At 36.3% G+C, this 20,021-nt stretch overlaps 1 protein-coding gene across 1 annotated transcript; it reads left to right on the top strand.

The window, feature by feature from the left end:
- The first annotated feature begins 753 nt into the window (after nt 1-753).
- On the top strand, nt 754-19,073 carry LOC120637148 (transcription factor SOX-14-like). The gene is made up of 3 exons (XM_039908814.1): nt 754-959; nt 17,924-18,221; nt 18,909-19,073. Exons 1-3 carry the CDS (start codon nt 754-756, stop codon nt 19,071-19,073), a joined length of 669 nt encoding a protein of 222 aa, XP_039764748.1.
- The last annotated feature ends 948 nt before the right edge of the window (nt 19,074-20,021 follow it).

The following is a 20,021-nucleotide window of genomic DNA, read 5'->3' as shown; positions in this document are numbered from 1 at the left end:
TACTTGCTGTCCCAACAAAAATCTCTTACTTATCCAAGTGCAACGTGTGAACTCGTCCTTACATCATTTTAACAGCAATCAACTGTACCAACAATACAATTCCAAATCCGATCCGCCTCACCTCATACATTACAAATCGAATCCATCCAATTACTGCGTCTAACCAAGGTTGCGGTTTAAAAAAGGAATTTATCTCGCTAATAAACATGCTAACAAGAACACACGGGCACCTGTTGACAACCGCGAGTCTCATAACTCCTTAGCCAATCACAGGCCAGCGTCCGCCCACGGCGCGGCCTGATTGGCTGTTCAAACTGAGGGGGGGAATGGCGAAGGGGGCCATCGCCAGCTCCGAACGCTAAACATGACACTGTCAAGAAAAGCGCCGCATTGAGCTTTCGGGAGCTTTTCACGCGCGCGGAAAAATACTATTTCGATTTCAATGTGTTTAAAACTATTTTAATAATCACATTAGAAATTAACATAATAGTTTATAAAATAAACACCATATTTTTATAACAAATTGAAATATTTAATCTATGTTTGGTTACTTTTTTAATTGTTTATAAAGAAAACACAAAAACAACTTTAAAAAAACTTTGTGCATTACTGAGCGGATTGTGTTTTGTAATTCGTACGAAGAAATATAAAGTTTAAAAATCGAACAATCATGCACAGACATCTGAACTGTAACAAACGAAGCTTAATTTTAAATTAAGACTATTCTCAACTCACATATTCAAGATTGATTTAATGATGTCGCTAGGAAAGCAACCCACCGATCACATAAAAAGGCCGATGAACGCATTTATGGTCTGGTCAAGAGGTCAGAGGCGGAAAATGGCCCAGGATAACCCAAAAATGCACAACTCTGAAATTTCGAAAAGGCTCGGTGCGGAATGGAAACTTTTAAGTGAGATGGAGAAAAGGCCGTTCATTGATGAAGCGAAGAGGTTAAGGTAGGTTACCATAACTAATATAGAGTAATTAGTGAGCTTTTTATATGCTAGAATGAACTGTCATTTTTTCTTGTAGGATTTGTGATAAAATTAACTAACTACAAGCAAATGCAGAATAATAGTTTTTTATCGGAAATGAAATGATATAGATTTTTAGACTAAATACTTTCGTTATTGAGAATGAAGTCCTTTTTTGTATCCTATTGAATGCATATAAAAGTATAGATATGATGGTTACTTTGGAATTGGATAGATTGGCGTTACTTTGCGGAATTCCATGATATATTATGAAAATTAAGCTTAACAATTTTTCATTGTAAAGTCAATATCTCCTGAGGATGCTCCGGTTTGAGAGCGAAACTTGCATACAGGGTACATTGCCGAAAATCTGTTTGGTGTGGAGTGGATTGAAGAAATTATAAATTACACCATACAGATACAGAGTGTAGCAAATTAAGCTTAATTTTCATAGTTAGACGATTTTATTATTCTTTATTGCCTCTCATGCGGTAAAATAAATCGGTTACTTATTGTATCATATTCAGAATAAAAAATAGACTTGGCTAGCTTTCACGTTTGGTGAAAACCGTTACCGAAACCTATAGTATAATGTAAAGCAAAAGTGTATCACATCTACTGCTTTTTTCTTAATTCAGATCTAAGTATTCCTGTCTAGAAACGTTTTTAAAAGAGCATTTCTTTATAAGTTTTTAAAATAAGTGCTGGTTATTTTCAGCATGGATATTGAAGACAAAAAGTTTTTAATATAAAGTTTTAAATCAGTTGATTTATTATTCTTAAAACTTAAAAATAATCAACTGAAAAATTCATCTCATATGTTGTACTAATGTACGCTAATTTTAAGTGGGTACCGAAGGAAGATATTTTGCTCTCCACTGCAGTATTATTCTGAATAGTTTCGTAGTATTTTATTTCCTGGTACAGAAAATACCGAAAAATGCGTTTCTTAATTTGCGTACAAATTGTTTTTGTATGTTTTATGGAGACGATAATCGACCTAATTTCTTAATCTTGGTATTTCAGTTTTGCGTATTCCTATGACAGTGGAGGTCTATACCCAACAATAAAATGCTGATAAAGACTATATATACTTGATTTTTGTACATAAATAAGCTGTTGATATGGCCTTGTACAAAAGCGCGAGTCTTCGATTCCAATGGTAAAGAAACCTTGGTAACGTTGTCCAGGGTCCGTAAATCGAATGATGAACTATTTTGTATTCTATCTCACCTTCCAACAACTTTGAGGGTACGTAAGACCGTCGGTTCAAGTTTTTTTATCATTTTTATAATCATAACGTCTGTTAACTCTCCTACTAATTAAAAGAAGTTTGCCCAGAAAAATTATAAATCTGAATTTGTTTGCGGTCCTTGGATTCAATCGTTGGTGGAGTTTGTAGGTCAAACAATATCTCAAGTTCAATCGAGTTGTTTTTAAACCAAAAGAAGCGGATATATTCAATGCGATTTTATAAATACTGATTTTCTTGACAATTTGCGGGATTTTCATAATACTCTTATTAAAATTGCGTTAGCAACTTCAATTAAGATTTCGCGGATCGTAAAGTTTAAGGGACTCGTAAACTGACACTTGACAAATTTAAAAAATATATATTCGGTTTTTTTTAATAACCTTAAATCCATACGAAAAATGAAAAATATGATAATACAAACACAAAATTCCACAACTTTTGGCAAAAACCATAGATAAGTCAGGTTATATGAGTTGCCCAGTTAAAATCGATTGGCGAAAGGTAAATGTACACTTACCTTACTTAGGCATTGCCTTATCCGTGGTTGGTGAAAACGGCCATTACGCTTTTACACCGCAGTGGACGTCCATCGGCTGATGTAATAACGATGATTTCATTTCATTTCAGGAAAGCTAAATCGCTTTTCGGTACTTTTTTATCTTTAAAACCGCAAATAAATGAAAATCTTTCTACACTAACAATAAAACTGTAACGGGTCAAATTCTGTACATTGAACATATTGTAAAAATTTTTTTTGGAGGGCATATAGTCGATACTGAGACCAAAACTGTAATTTTTTCATTTTTATTTTGTTTGTCTGTATCATGGTCGCGAATCACGCTATAACTTTTTAATGAATTCAAATAAAACTTCGCACGATTTGAGGTCATATTACGAGGTAGGACATAGGATACTTTTTTTGTACTGGAAAGGTTATACTATCGCATTAGTTTCGTGTAGATATGAGATCTTATAATGCTTTATTTAACTACTTATTAATAAATCAACGAAAAATATATTTTTCTAGAGTAAATTATTAATTACAAACTAAAATTAATATTTACAATAAATATAAGCCGTCTAACTGTTCACATGGGCATGGTACCCAAAATGCTGGCGCTATTGTTATATTATTGGAGATAGAACTCCTCAGCGGCAAATCACTAAGACTTTACGATACTGAAAACATTGTGATACCACATTTATAGGACTTCAGTGCTAAGACTAAATAATAATGTTTTGGAAATTTTCTTTGTTAACCTTTAGCCAGAGAAAAATTTAGAATTTATAAATTCCCATATTTGGAATTTATAAATTCTTAATTTTCTCCGGCCTAGTCTGATGGGAGCCTTCGGCCATGGCTTTACCACCAAACTGACAAAGACATACCGCCAAGCGATTTACTGTTCCGGTACTATGTCGCGTAGAAACTGATTTGGGTTATGGGTTTAATATAACTGCCTTAATAGGTTGACTAACCCAAGATGGTAACGATTTACTTATAGCGGAATAAAAAAATTAAAACCGGATAAATACTAAATAGAGAGACACCTCGTCAATGGTGGGTGCGGCTGCTACTCGTGCCGAGCAGGCCAAGAGGCGTAAATATGAAAACCTGGATAGCAGTTTCATTTTTGTGCGTTTTGGAGTAGAACCTTTGGGACCGTGGGGTCCGGTGGCACGAGCTCTTTTTAAAGAATTATCGAAAAGGGTTATCGAGTCTACCTATCGTAGAGCGGGTAGTTACCTTGGCCAACGAATTAGTTTGGCCATCCAAAGGGGCAATGCTGCCAGCATCTTAGGAACTGTGCCTCGCTGCGATGGTTTCGAAGACGTTTTAGATTTTCTTTAGTTTTACATAGTTTATTTTAGGTTATATTTATAAAGAAAAGTAAAAGAAATAAATAATTATACTATAAATATAGAGAAAAGATTGTCTTTTTTTATAAAGACTAGGACTTGACCGTAATCCTGCATCACACCTGATGGTACGGGATGATGCAGCGTAAGATAAGGCTCGCATACCTACAGAAATTGTCTCAATTTTAAGGTACATTCATATTTAAGTATTTATGGTATCGATATGGGTTCGATTCCCACAACTGGAACTGGTTTGTGTGATGAACATGAATGTTTTTCAGTGTCTGGGTGTAAATCGGTATATTATAAGTATTTATGTGTATTTTATTCATAAAAAAATATTCATCAGCTCTCTTAGTACCAATACCACAAACTACGCTTACATTTGGGCTATGTGTGTATTGTCGTAGTATATTTATTTATTTTGAAATTTAAAACGAAGCCGTACTACCATCCACCACCGCCATATTACAGTAGCGCAACAGAATATGGTACCCAAAATGCCCTCAGCGACCTTTGAGTGCTCCAAATATCAGTATTTCGTTCACCTGTGCACTCTATAGGACCGGTCTCAAATTCAAATTATTTTGTAGGGTTCCGTACCCAAAGGGTAAAACGGACACTATTACTAAGACTCCGCTATCTGACCGTCCGTCTGTCGGTCTGTATCTCTTGAAACGTGATAGTGAGACAGTTGAAATTTTCACACATCATGAATGGGTGAATGAATGAATACACTTTTATTGTACACCAAAGAAAAAAAAAGTAGGTACAGAGATATAAATACATATCAAGAGAGTACAATTTGGTGGCCTTATCACTACATAGCGATGAGGCAACATTATTACATGATGTAATAATGTTGCCGCTTTAACAACAAATACTAAAGATCGGAATAAAATAAATATTTAAGGGGGCTCCTATACAACATAAGTGAATATTTTGCTTGTTTTTGCTCTATATTGCTCTATATTTTGACAACCTCCGTGGCGCAACGGTGAGCGCTTTAAATTTAAGTAGGAGGTTCCGGGTCCGATAGACGGCAATTTTGGAATTTATAATTTTTGAATTTTCCCTGGTTAGGTCTGGTGCGAGGCTTTGGCCGTGGCTAGTTACCACCCTACCGACAAAGACGTGCCGCTACGCGATTCAGTGTTCCGGTGCGATGTCGCGTAGAAACCGATTAGGTGTAGGAATGCCATACTCCCTAACAGGTTACAGGTTAGCCCGCTACCATCTTAGACTGCATAATCACTTACAACCAGGTGCAATTGTCAAGTGTGGAACATGTAGTGGAATAAAAAAAAATATATATATAATGTATAATACATATTTATAAAGGCAACAAGAAGACGTACTTTATTAACTTTAAAAATAAATAATAAAGGGGCTCCCATACAACATACATGATTTTTTTTGCCATTTTTTTTTACTCGCACTTGGCAGGATTTTTTTCTTTTTTTTCCTTGCTTCAAATATAGGCCCTTGAAAACACTTTTTGTCTCAGATAAGTAACAGGTGCCTTGTTTTGTTAACACTGTTTGCTCTCTGATATGGAATTAAAATGGTTTGATTAAATAGTTTGTTCTCATGTGGGACCCACGTGGGTTGTTTAATTAGGCTTTCTTGATTCTATTTCAATAGTGTGATATGTTTATCCATTTTATGGTAGTTCTAAGTTTGAGAGAACACTGTTTAAGAAATCCGTACTAACACTTTTATTATTATTCGAGATTTACTCCCACGCCCGTGTACAAAATATATACATATAATGAGCTAAAACAACATTAATACACTTACTTAAATACATAGTATAATACACTTGAATATACATTACATAAATACATATTTGCACCGGGCGGTGGATTACACCCGGGCAGGGAGGGGAGACCAGACGGCCGCGGGTCAGGGCGACAGGCTAAGAAATCGGCGGACTATCCTAGCCGAGTCCAGCAACACCACTTTCTGCATCTTGGCTGCCAGTGAGCTGCCACGGAACCCCAGTTATTATTATTATTATTAAATTATTTAGTACACACACAAAAACAAAATACAAAAAGAAACACATTAAAAAATAATAAATAATAAAAAAGCATTTTTGCCATGGCGGTGAGGTACGACAACATGGCGGCTTGGCTTTGACAAATTGTCTCTAGAATCTGTGGTCGGTGCACTGCCTGACGTCTCATCAGTTACAATCGGCCATTTCTTGGCTGAATATGTAGATCATGAATAACGCATAACATCTATGTTTTTTGTACCATGTTCAAGCAAAAAAAATTTAATAAACACTAGCTGTTGCCCGTGAATTCGTCTGCGTTTGATTTTGTTTTTTGATTTGGCATCCAATTTGGTTGTAGTTCTAAAAACATTTAAAGTATTCAGTATCGCTAAGCCTTAAGGTTTGCTGTTGTCCGCTGAGGAATTCTGTCCTCTATCTCCAACCACATTCATCAGATCTACACAAAGTTTGGGCAAAATTAAACACATATTATAACCTTATAGAGGTTACAAAAATAATTATTTAAATCGGTTATAATTTGTCGGAGTTATGGTGTAAAATCGTCAAATACTTTCATCCCCTCTCCCAAAGGAACCGAGCTTAATGTCGGGATAAAAAGTATCCTATATTACTTCTAACATTTCCCAAAATATGTATACAAAGTTTCATGAGGACCGGTTAAGTAGTTTTTGCGTGAAATCGTAACAAACAAACTGACATTGACATTTAAAATAAGGATAGGGATATATATTAGGACCCTTCCTATTCCTCATTTACATGAATGACCTTCCTTACCTAGCTGAGGACAATCACGGGATAGTATTGTTTGCTGATGATACATCATTGAGGTTTAAAATTAAACGTCGTGAAAAAAATCTTGACGATGTAAACATATGTCTCGCTAAAGTAGTACAATGGTTTGAGGCTAATAACTTAGCTCTTAACGGAAAAAAAACGAAGAGTATTAAATTCACACTACTGAATGTTAAACAAGTAAAAACCATTGTACAACTTAATAATGAGGAGTTGGATTTGGTGGATACGACAATCTTTTTAGGAATAACTTTAGATGCTAAGCTTCAATGGGGCCCACATATAAATAATTTAGCGAACAGACTTAGTTCTGCAGCATACGCGGTAAAAAAGATTCGTCATATGACAAACATAGAAACTGCTAGGCTTGTTTATTTTAGTTATTTTCACAGCATTATGTCCTATGGCATTTTATTATGGGGTAATGCTGCTGATATAGATTCTATTTTCGTCCTGCAGAAAAGGGCTGTTCGTGCGATATATAAAGTGGGCCCAAGAGAGTCATTAAGGGATAAATTTAAAGAAGTTAAAATAATGACGGTGCATAGTCGGTACATATATGAAAATTTAATTTATGTCCATATAAATATATCAAAATTTAAAAAGAAAATGCACTGTAACAATATAAATATTAGAAGCAAAAATTAACTCGTTGTGCAGTTTACTAGGCTACACAAAATTCATTCAAGGGCAATTGTATATTATTTTATAACAAATTACCAAATGAAATCTTTGAGTTGTCTCTCAATAAGTTCAAAGTTTATATAAAAAATTATCTTACAGAAAAATCCTATTATAATATTAAGGATTATTTAAACGATAAAAAAGCTTGGGTGTGAATTTCTCTAGCTTCATAGCTTAATTTAAATTTACTGGAAGATGGTGATAACAAAAAAATTACCATACCATACCATTACCGGCTAAGTTTGTTGTGGGCTCTTCTTAGACCAGGGCGCGTTTGGAACCCTCGTAGCTTTAGATTTAATTTGGCGAACGAAGTTATCACCATCCCGTTACAATTATGTAAACAAATATGTATGAACGCTTCATAAGTGCCTGTGATAGGCCTACATGAATAAAGAAATTTTGAATTTGAAATTTGAATTTGAATTTGATAGGGATAGGGATAACTCTCTTGTGGCGCGCAGCCTATCCCTCCAGTAATGAGGCAGTCTAATATAGTAGCGCGCTTACCTGCTAGGGGTATAATAAAACATACTCTAAGTCTTTGTCGGTAGAATGGTAATTAGCAACAAAACCAAACTGAAAATATAAATTTCCCAAATTTTTCCCCATTCAGAACTTGGTACTTCCACTTATAAGAACAAAGCTCACCATCACGCCAATGGGTACATAGTTTGCATGGTGATGTTGTTTTGAATAGACACGAATGTTTACAGCTCTATGTCCAAAACCACAAACGTCAGAGAGTAAGCGTACAAATTAGTACAAATACCTCCAAACACAATAGCCATTAGGGCCCGCTCTAATAACCGTATAACCCTTAATCGGCATAACAAATCAATCCAAAAAGCCCCGAAGACAATTATCTGGTGGCATTGTAGTAATATCTTGCATTGTTGGGGCGCCGCGTTATCGGGGTGCGCCAGGGCTATAAAAACAAGCTTATGTCTCCAGTCTAGCTCTTTGTGGAAGATATACGTACAAACTCGTTCGTATAGCGGTTTGCATTTGTTCCCAACGTAGATACCGCTGTATAACTATACATCTGTATAGTTATATTCCCCCATAGTGAGGTATTTTTAAACATAGACAAATGTTATATCATCAACATGCTTTTATAACATGATACCGAAAGTAATATTTGATTTACCATTACATAAGTTTAAAGAATGTATAAAAACACATTTAATGCATTGAGGTTACTATACTACTGATGAATTTCTTAATGACAAGGTTGCTTGCTACCGCAAGCCGCTCCATTTAATCTCACATAAGATAGAAAAATGATTGTTAAATTGTAAAATGATGTTGGAAAAGAGCAACTGCTGAGTTTCTTGCCGGCTTTTTCGCGGTAGAATCTGCTTTCCAAACCGGTGGTAGAGTCACTACAAACAGACATACTTGACGTTCAAAAGTGCTTATATTAGGCCTGAATTTGGATTTGAATTTCAACTCATTACCGGTCTACTACAGAAAAGCGGTTTAGGCCGTAGGCCACCACGCTGACCCAGTGCGGATTGGTGGACTCCAAACACCTTTGAAAACATTATGTAGAACTCTCAGGCTTCCTCACGATGTTTTCCTTCACCGTTGAACCAAGTGATATTTTAATTACTTAAAACGCACTTTGCAAAGTTAGAGGTGCGTGCTGGGAATCGAACTCGGCCCCCCGAAAGTGAAGTCGAGCTCTTACCTACTGGGCTATTACTTCCTACTAAATGTTAGAACAAACTTTAGTAGGTACAATTAACTTAAATTACCTCATCGAACTTTAGATAATTAGCATAGAAATACAACCTTAATTGCAAATAATCACAACATAAAAAAGTGTCAGCGTAGCATGATGCTTAAAATAAATAAATTAGGAAAAAAAAACTGTTAGAAATTAATGTTTTAGACAACATGAAAGTTTTTTATTTAATGTTCAAATTCAAAGTCTAAGCCAAAGTCAAAAATATCTTTATTCAAGTAGGCCCGCAGATGGCACTTTTGATGCGTACAAAACATGAGAAATAATAATAAATAAATATACTACGACAGTACCTTCACACATCGCCTTTTAGCCCTGAAGTAAGCGTTGCTTGTGTTATGGGTACTGACTTGTCTGATGATTGATGAATAATTTTATGAATAATAAATATAAATACTTATAAAATACAGATAAACACCCAGACGCTGAAAAACATTCATGTTCATCACAGAAACATTTTCCAGTTGTGGGAATCGAACCCACGGTCTTGGACAAGCAGGGTCTCTGCCCCCTGCGCCAAACGGCCGTCAAGAAATGTGTACACGGTAGTGCGATGATGGCGATAACCATATTCGTAAACTTAAAACTAAAGCTACTGCGATTCCAAATGCGTCCTGGTCTAAAAAGAAGCCCACAACCAACTTAGCCGGGTGTTTCCATATCACATTGTCATTTAAAATTGTTAGAAGAGTAACCTGGTTAGAGCAAAAATTCACACCCAAGCTTTTTCATCGATAACGTAGTCCTGTATAATAGGACTTTTCTATAAGCTTACGTTTTATACAAACTTTGAACCTTTTAAGAGACATCTCCAAGATATAAATCTCCAAAATTAATAAGATAACTGTTATTTTCTGCATAATTTGTGTCTTTGAATCACGAGACTCTTTAAGGTCGTATGTGTTTTACAATAATAGTTCCTACATTATATTCGAAACTGGAATCTGACCTGTTGACATGGCTGGAGCTCATTTCTTTTTTTTTAAATAGCAATTTTTTTTATTGGTCTTATGGTTTTCCCGCCAATCTTATTTCTAAAACCTTTATTCAGTTTGAGACAAAGATAGTCGATTTTAGATATAAAACATAGCTACAGCAACATAGACCGCATAGTGACGAAAGAGTTTATACTCTTGTTTATGTAAACATAACATTATCTTGCGACAGTTCTTTGCAGAAGACCCATAATTCAAAAGCAATTCTGGTAATTAAAAAAACAGATTTACAACATATAACATACAACACTGTTGTCGCGGTTTATGTTCGAAATTTGAAAGAAGCTACATACATTTTTTTGCAAATTACTTTTTTTGTAAATGTGATATTTTGCGTAATGTTTTTTCGAATATTATTTTAATATTTCCGCGCTTTATGTTCGAAATTTTAACTAAACTACATAAATTTCTTAGCAATTCGTTTTTTGTTGTTTGTAAATGTGTCATTTTGTGTAATGTTTTTATATGATTTTATGATTTTAATAGAAATAATCTGCGATTTGTTAGTCTTCTTTTCAGGTTCAGGAAACTATTACATTTGTTGATATGATGAGCCAGGAGCATACTAGATTTACAGAAAACTCCTGTTATAATATTAAGGATTACTTAAACGATATAAAAGCTTTGGTGTGAATTGCTCTAGCTTCATAGCTTAATATGAATATACTGTGAGATGTTGATAACAAAAAAAAAGAATTTACCCGGCTAAGTTTGTTGTGGGCTCTTCTTGACCAGGGCGCGTTTGGAACCCCTCGTAGCTTTAGGTTTAAATTGGCGAACGAAGTTATCACCATCCCCTTACAATTATGTAAACATATAAGACGCTACATAAGTGCCTCTGATAGGCCTACATGAATAGAAATAAATTTTGAATTTGAATTGAAGTAGACGCGAAAATCTCACCGATTGCCACGAAATTTGTAGCACACCCTCACGTCTCCAATGTTTACCCGTAGTTGAAGAACCTCAATAGCCAGTAGCCACTAGTGAGTCGCCAGGGGCGTCCAGAACTTAATTTCGCCCGTCTGTTTGTCCGCGCTATCGGTCAACACTCGCACAATGGCCGAAAAGGCGCGCCCGTGTTTGCATTATACTTATTTTTTATCAACTATTTGATCGCTCGATAGAATCCTCACAAACAATGTCTTGGCGTTATCACCGAAGCTTGCCGCGGACAAGGCGACTTTGTGGTATCTACTTATTATGATTTTTATCTATAGGCTATCGAGCCCAAAAAAATTCATAATTCAAAATTAATTTATTTCAAGTAGGCCTAATATAAGCACTTTTAAAACGTCAAGTATGTCTGTGTGTAGTGACTCTACCACCGGTTCGGAAGGCAGGTTCTACCGAGAAGAAGCCGGCAAGAAACTCAGCAGTTGCTCTTTTCCAACATCGTTTTACAATTTAAACAATCTTTGTTCTATCTTGTGTGAGATGAAAGCGGGGCGACTTGTTTCCAGGCAACCATGTCATTAAGAAATTCATCAATAGTACATTCTTTAAACTTATGTGATAAATCTAATATTACTTTCAGTATCATCTTATAAAAGCAATTTGATTCACTGTTTTCCGTACAGTGAAAGGAAACCTCAATTACTAATTGTACTTCAAGTGTTCTTACTTTATCGTTTAACCCCACCAACCCGCTTTGGACCAAAGTTGTGTGGGTATGATTTTGCAGCCCTAATGCTAAGAGAGAAAGGCTGTGCCCGTTAAAAAGTAAAACCATTCACTTTACCTAAAACTCCCGTAAAAATCGGTTCCGCCCTAAGTTGATTTAAAAACCGCTGGAATAATCCGAAGATATTGTAAGATAGACAGACAAAAACAAAACGTGTGTTTTGGTAATGCTATGTTTCAATACTATAACTAAATCAGGGACAGTCTTAAAAGTTTTTATAGGATCTTTTAAGACTGTCCCTGATTTAGGACGCCAAAAATCAAGTTGATCGGTCTCCTAGTTATGGCGTAATGGACGGACAAACGAACACACGTTATTTATTGTATTAGTAAGTTTTTCAAAATGATCATCTTCATTATCAACCAATTATGGCCTACTACAGGGCATGTTATGGAGGACTCTCTGGCAAAATAAAATCACCTTAAAGCAAGTTATATTTTGCTTTGATATATGATGATTAAGATTGTCCACCAATCCGCACTGGGCCAGCGTGGTGGGCCTTAACACCTTCTCATTGTGGGAGAAGACCCGCGCCCTTTAGTGGGCTGGTAATAGGTTCATATTATGATGATGATGATATGGTGATTAAAGAAGGAACCTCAGGAAACACATAGAAGCATTTAAAATGTGGGCATTCAGACGTATGTTGGCCATTAGTTGGACTTGCAAAGTACCCAATGAGGAGGTTCTGCGACGCGTCAACCAACGAAGCGAACTTATGCACACCATCAAGATCAGGGAAATTGCTTATCTGTGGCACGTGAGATATGAGCTCCTTCAATTTATTATGATGGCAAAAGTTACAGGAAGAAGAGGCGTTGGTCGCAGAAAAATATAAATATATACTACATACTACGACAATACACACATAACCACCTAGCTCCAAAGTAAGCGTAGCTTGTGTTATGGGTACGAAGATGACTGATGAATATTTTTATGAATTATATATAATACATAAATACTTAGAAAATACATATAAACACCCAGTATCTGAGAAACACTTATGCTCATCACACAAACATTTTCCAGTTGTGGGAATCGAAACCACGGGCTTGGACTCAGAAAGCAGGGTCGCTGCCCACTGCGCCAGTCGGCCGGCAAAAAGGCCCTGTCTTCGTAACATTGTAAATTAATCTTGTTTTAAGTTGGCATATTCTAATATTCTGTTTTATTTAGTTCTAAGTTGACATATTTTAATAATTAAATCCATTGCAATAATAGTAATTTAATTTGGATATATATACATAATAATTTAAATTCAGTAAAGTAATAAAAATATATTTCAACAAATTTTATTACAATGCCCCGGCGGGGCGACATGTCTCTTATGTATGTACAATGTACATGAAGCAATTAATAAACAATAACATCAGAGAGTATACTGTAATCGCGAGTGCAATAGAATTATCGCGAAAAATAGACAAAAATTTACGAAGCTGACTGCCAACCTTCGCTAGTTCAAAAACGCGCGTAACTCCGAAAAGTTAGTAGTGCGTGTCGAGGCTCGCACTCGATCGCCTCCGGAAGCCCGGAGCTCTAACCACTGAGCCATCACCACTATAAAATAATGTTTAGCTGTTTCATATTTTGTACATTATCGTGTTCTACTTAAACAAATGTTTTTTTATTTGTTTATTACACTGACCGGATGCACTGAATGCAATATCAATTGCTCACATCGTGCATTGCCTTCAAACATTAACCACTTACGCGTCACCTACAACGGTAACCTCTAAAAAGAGGCAAGTGGGAGTGCTACTAGCGACCAATGTGTTCCGTACAATAAGAAATTGAACTTTTAGTCACGAAATTAAAAGATATTCAAATGAAGTATGATTATCAAAGATTGTTATTAATTTGGCTCTCTTTAAATTCTTATATGCATAAGTTAATCTTCATACTGGAGTACTTATGAGGTATTTCTGTGATAAGTCACCTATATGTTAGTTACCAAGTACTAACCAAACAACCTATTTTATTCGCAAATATTACGTTAAAATGTCGGAGTGCGGAGAGTGTTTTATAATCAACATCTGCTAAGTAAATTTTGTATATGCCCGGAGTTTCTATCACGTTGGAATTTTTGAGTTAGTTTCTTTATCATATTATTAGTAAGCTATTTATACTTATTGTTTTAATAATACATCTTTTGGCTTTTTTTATTGAACACAGAATATTATCTAATTTTATTACAGACGATTTTTAATTACGAGGCAAAGGAAGATGCAAACGCATCCTTGTACGGGTATGGCCATTTTGACACCCCTGTCAGCATATCTAAGACAATTTAAATAAGTTGATACACCATCAGCGCCTGTGACTTCAATGGATTTTGTGACGTCGAAAATTTTGTGGGCTTATCCGCCACTTGCGTTGAAATGTAATCTTTTTTTTACCTGGAACTTAAGTAGTGATGCAGTCTACGATGGTAACAGACTAAATCCATTTCCGGGTGATATCGTACCGGAACGCTAAATCTCTTGACAGCACATATTTTCGATAGGGTAGTAACCAGCCACAGCCGAAACCTCCCATCAGAAAAAGCTTAGTTAATCACTCAGTAGCTACTTTACAAGATTGCTGTTGCTGACAAAATTTTCCAACTGAAAACGTAAAGCCGCCGACAAATCTGACAACAACAAAGCCGGGCTGTGGCTTAAATGTCTAGAATCCATAAACAATAGCTGGATTGTATCGAGTGTTAAATATGTAAGTTTATTAACTGGACTGTTATTGCGTCGCATATCCGTCTTCTTTTTCCGCAGCGGACCCCCAACCAATTTACCCACAACAATATCAACAAACAGACAGATATAAAGCGCCTTTTCATATCGAGAATCATATCGATGTATCGATATTTACCCAAGTCGATTAAGTCGGCCGTGGTATATACGCCAAAAAAAAGTCCGATAAAACGAAGATAGGATCTTTTCTGGAGACATTCTATTTTTTCGGTTATCGTATTTGTTTGTGGTAAACAGTAATGAAGGAATTGATAGTGTGGCGGTCGTTGACCCGGATTTTTTTATTGTTATTCCCGAAATCGCCTTTAGTGACTCGTGGTTGAATGAAATGGATATTAGACATTTGAGCGATTTAAATCGTGTTTATTATCGGGGGGTTTAATAACTTAGCTTGGAGCAGTATTTTTTTTATTCCACGATAAGTTAGAACTGAAATGGATAGTAGGTGAACTGGTGGTGATAATGCAGTCCAAGATTAGGGGTAACTGGGGTTAGAGGTTTGTCAGTTGTATTAAACCCATTCCCCACAGAATTAGGAACATACAGAACCCTCGTTCAGCAGTGCATTGTGTTCAAAAATATTTAAAAAAAATCCCTTTTGTATTAACCCTCCAACGCAAAATACGTTTGACGTACCAGAGTGCGTATGTATGTTGTTTTTTTTGTTTGAAATGTGAATTAGTCGAAAGTGTTCTTAGCTTAGCTTTCTTATGTTCGAAGGAAATCGGTCTAAGGTGGCCACCGCCACAAAATAGCGGATTACATATTGTTTCGCAACTTCCTAAATAACAAATGAAAGGGCTTGACTAGTAGATTAATGTACCTCGCAAAAAACTCATTGGTTTTTAAAATTATGCAAATTATGCAGTATGAGTACCTTTAAATCGAGAGTCAATAGGAATCTTCTAGGCAAGCGCGCTCCACCTTAGGCTGGCTATCGCTTACAGGTGTGATTGCAGCCCAAGATGGTAGCTGGGACAAGTTCTAACTTATCGTGGAATAAAAATAATACTGCTACAAGCAATTTTATTAAACCCCCAGATAGTAAACACGATTTAAATCGCTCAAACGCCTACTATCCATTTCATTCAAGCAACGCAAGTCCATACACGAAGTCACTAAAGGCGTTTAAGGCACTATAAAAATAAAAAATAAAAAATTGTAGTTAATATTTTGAATATGTTTATTTAGCAGATACCTAAACATTCAAACCTCCGCACTAGATATGAAAAGCCCGATACTCAGCAAACAGCGTTCAAAAACCTCATACATACGAACTATTATCCCACCCTTGGTCCATTCGAATAATTACAATCGACTCGCTGACAATCGCGATTCTAGCACAAAGCGCGCATAATCGGACTCTGTGACGATTTCACCCCCTGCCCACACGTCCAAACCGCCAAACCTTTGCACGCAAAATTGAACTTTACCACTACAATATAACGTAAGAAATTAAATGTTTACGCTTGGGGATGTAGTGCGAGGTGTGATGTAACAGTCGATTGTGACGGGACAATGCAATAATCCGAGTATTGTTGAATTGACATTGTTGTTTTAAGGGCGGCGGGTGTTCGCGACAATTGTCCGCTTTATTGCATAAATAATAATGTTATTCTGGCCGACGGAGCACCATTGTGGCGTTTTGTCGCCGAACTTATTGCACGCTATAAGATTACAAAGTTAAAGTTTTGTTTTTGATGCAAATTATGTATTGTAAAAAAAGTTACGCTTACAGCAGCGTACAAGGAATTGGAATCATAATGTAACTCATTAAATCAACTTATTAACGTCGCGTTAAGTGCATCATCACTAGATTTGTGGTTCGATTCTCACAACTTGAAAGTCTTTGTGAATTGAACTGTTATTAAACATGAACGTTTTTCAGTGTCTGGGTATTTATTTGTATATTATAAGCATTTATGTATATTATTCAGTTTTTATTATTAGACAGCCGATAGGCGCAGTGGGCAGCGACCCTGCTTTCTGAATTTAAGGCTGTGGGTTCGTTTCCACAACTGGAAAATGTTTGTGCGGTGCTGAATGTTTTTCAGCGTCTGGGTGTTTATATGTATATTATAAGTATTTATGTTTGTTATTCATAAAAATATTCATCAGTCATCTTTGTACCCATAACACAAGCTACGCTTACTTGGCGTGATGGCGATGTGTTTATTGTCGTAGTATATTTATTTAGTAGATAAACTTTTACCTCGCTTATGCCCGTTTAAACTAAACCTAGAAATAAAAGAAAATGTCTTATGATTTGGGTGAACGAATGAATGAATGAATGCACTTTTACTGTACACCAAAGATTGTAGTTACAGAGATATACAAAGAGGGCAAGAGAGTACAATTTGGTGGCCTTATCGCTACATAGCGACTTCTTCCAGGCAACCAAAGACGCAAAAGGAAAAACATAGAAAATACGTAGAGAAAAAAACGTTTCACCAATTCTTAGATAATAACTAACGCCGTTAGGTGGTGGATCCCATTTAAAGTTACGTCACCGATTCGTCGGTTCGTAAAGTTAAGGGGACGTGTAAACTGACACATGTCAAATGAAAAAAATATAAAAATTCAGTTTTTTTTAATAAGAATTAAAAAAATAAAAATATGATAATACAAACACTACATACCACACCTTGTGGCAAGAATCATAGACACGTTAGGTAATAGGAGTTGCCTAATATAATCGATTGGTGAAAGGTAAATGTATGTCTAGGAATCTTCGGCACTACCTTTCACACAATAATTGCGATTTTTACGTACAATGTGATGAAGTTGATATTCTGTTTTTATTGTATTAAGTTTAAACAATGCGTTAATAGTACATCATGCAACTAGTATAGTTCATTGTATTTTAGGCTCAAGGCGGTTTAAGCGCGCGAGCTACAAGAGAGTGAAATAAGGAAGCCGAGAGTGAAGGCTCAATGCATAGGCGCAGCATACATCGTATAAATGACATATAATATAACTGACCATATTTGTTTGTCTTCCACTCTATATAATAACAAACGGCATTAGAGTCAATAGCAAATAAATTTGACGTTTCAAAGTGCCTATTTTGGAAATACTTAAATGTATTAAACAGATTTGACGTTTCAAAGTGCTTATTATAAGCCTACTTAAATGTATTAAACAGGTTTTTTTCAACAGAGCGCTACACATGAAGGAGCATCCAGACTACAAATACCGCCCGCGAAGGAAGCCCAAAGCACTAGTCAAGAAAGAACCAAAATTCGGCTTCAATATCAGCAGCTTCATGTCACCAGTACCTCGCCTGATGACGCCTCTAGCCCAGCCGGTACCGCAAATGCCAGTACCGCATCATCTTCTACATGACAAACCAGATCTGAGTAGAGCGCTGTTCCCACCCTTACCTTACCCTTTCTATCCTTTTGCAAAGATACCATCTGATGAGGGAAAACTGGCAGCAGAACTGGCGCATTTACAGGTATCAACACTTTCATTCTCATTTCATTCATTCCGTAATAGAACCAGAATCATTAAAATATATGAAAGACTTGAATAGGTAAAGTGGTAATGGGCGGTGCAAAGTTCGGCGCTGGAATCCCCATTGGCAACCCTTCACTAGAATACGCAGGATTCTTGAACTCCTTATAAGATGCAAAGACTTCATCAAACGAATAGCAAACATTTGATACAAGTGCCCATTAGTGGGCACTGGGTATCCATCAGATTAAGCTTCCTTAAGTACTTTCAAAGGTGATTTCTGAATATTACCGTTTCAATTTCTCAAAAAGAACTCTTTCAACAATTAAAAATAATTTATTTGATTGCGTGCCCTAGTTAATGCATTCCGAATTTTTCGTATCTTATGTGGTATTAATCGTGCCGTGAGGTGACGCCACACAATACCGTTGTCATTACCCCTCCTCTTTCCGCGGGTGTCGTACGAGGCGATTAAGAGAATAATAATAAGTTTATTTCAATTAACAGTTACACAGTAATTTAAAATAGTACAAAATAAGTCGAACATATGGTAATGTGTATCATGAAACCCACTTATACGATACTATGGGCCAGCCCTCCCGTTGGAACAGGCTTTTAGTCCAGCAGTAGACTGTTATAGGCTTTTGGTGATGGTAACTGGAACTTTAACTGTCTTGTCTTCTTTCAGGCGCTATACGGTGGAGCCTTATACAGTTCAGCACTATACAATAGTGCGTTATCACCGTGTGGTTGCCCACCACGTCGCTCCCCGTCTCCACCAGCGGACGTCAAACGTCCAATGGCGTATGTCCTCATGAAGAGCGATGAAGAGCCACCCCAGCACGTTATATGAAGGCCGGTGGCTCTCCCAGCGCGTCCCTATGGGCACTGGGAGCAGCCTTCCACCTCAACAGAAAGAGACAGCACGCCAGATAGCATATAACTTAGCAAGCTGGATTTAAGGGACATTGGTAAGAAGTGCAATATTATTTTGTGATTTTTGGACAGCAGGCAGGCCGTACAGTCTTAGAAGTGTTCGACAAACGTTTTCCACATTTTACATACACATACAATTTCTACCAAAACTATCGCGAAAGTTAAACATGGCATACCTTATTATACCGACGGCCGCCTGGCGCAGTGGGCAGCGACCCTGCTTTCTGAGTCCAAGGCCGTGGGTTCGATTCCCACGACTGGAAAATGCTTGTGTGATGAACATGAATGTTTTTCAGTGTGTTTTTTCTTCATTTTATTATATTCATAAAAATATTCATCAGCTATCTTAGTACCCATTACATAAGCTACGCTTACTTTAGGGCTAGATGGTGATGTGTGTATTATCGTAGTATATTTATTATTATTATGAATGTCCTAAAACAATCACCTTTTGGTGCTCATGGAGCATATGGAAACGGACTTTCACCAAAAGCAATAATTGTTCATCCGATACAACACTTTTGGTAGAAAGAAAATTCTTTATTTGTCGCACCGTTGTAATTTAACCGTTATACCGTACCCTTTACTATGGGTAGCCCACTCGTCTGGTGTTGGTCGGAGGAATCATGAATTATAAAAAATAAAATGCCAAGTAGTAAAATTTGTTAAAATCGTAATAGATAAGATATTGTAGAGACTAAAGCTATCAATGAGTATTTCGATTAGTGAAAAATTATGATTGAAGACTGACAGTGTTGGAAAAAATGTGTTGCCTTGACTTGACTTAAATTGCATTGGCCATATGTAAAATCATCAAAAATTAAGATTGTAATTGGTTTTTCTTGGTGCATAAGTTTTTTAAATT

Source organism: Pararge aegeria, chromosome 3, assembly GCF_905163445.1.
Source record: "Pararge aegeria chromosome 3, ilParAegt1.1, whole genome shotgun sequence".
NCBI classification, from domain to species: Eukaryota; Metazoa; Arthropoda; class Insecta; order Lepidoptera; family Nymphalidae; genus Pararge; species Pararge aegeria.
Note: the sequence above shows the minus strand (reverse complement) of the source record. Positions and strands in the feature narration are given on the sequence as shown.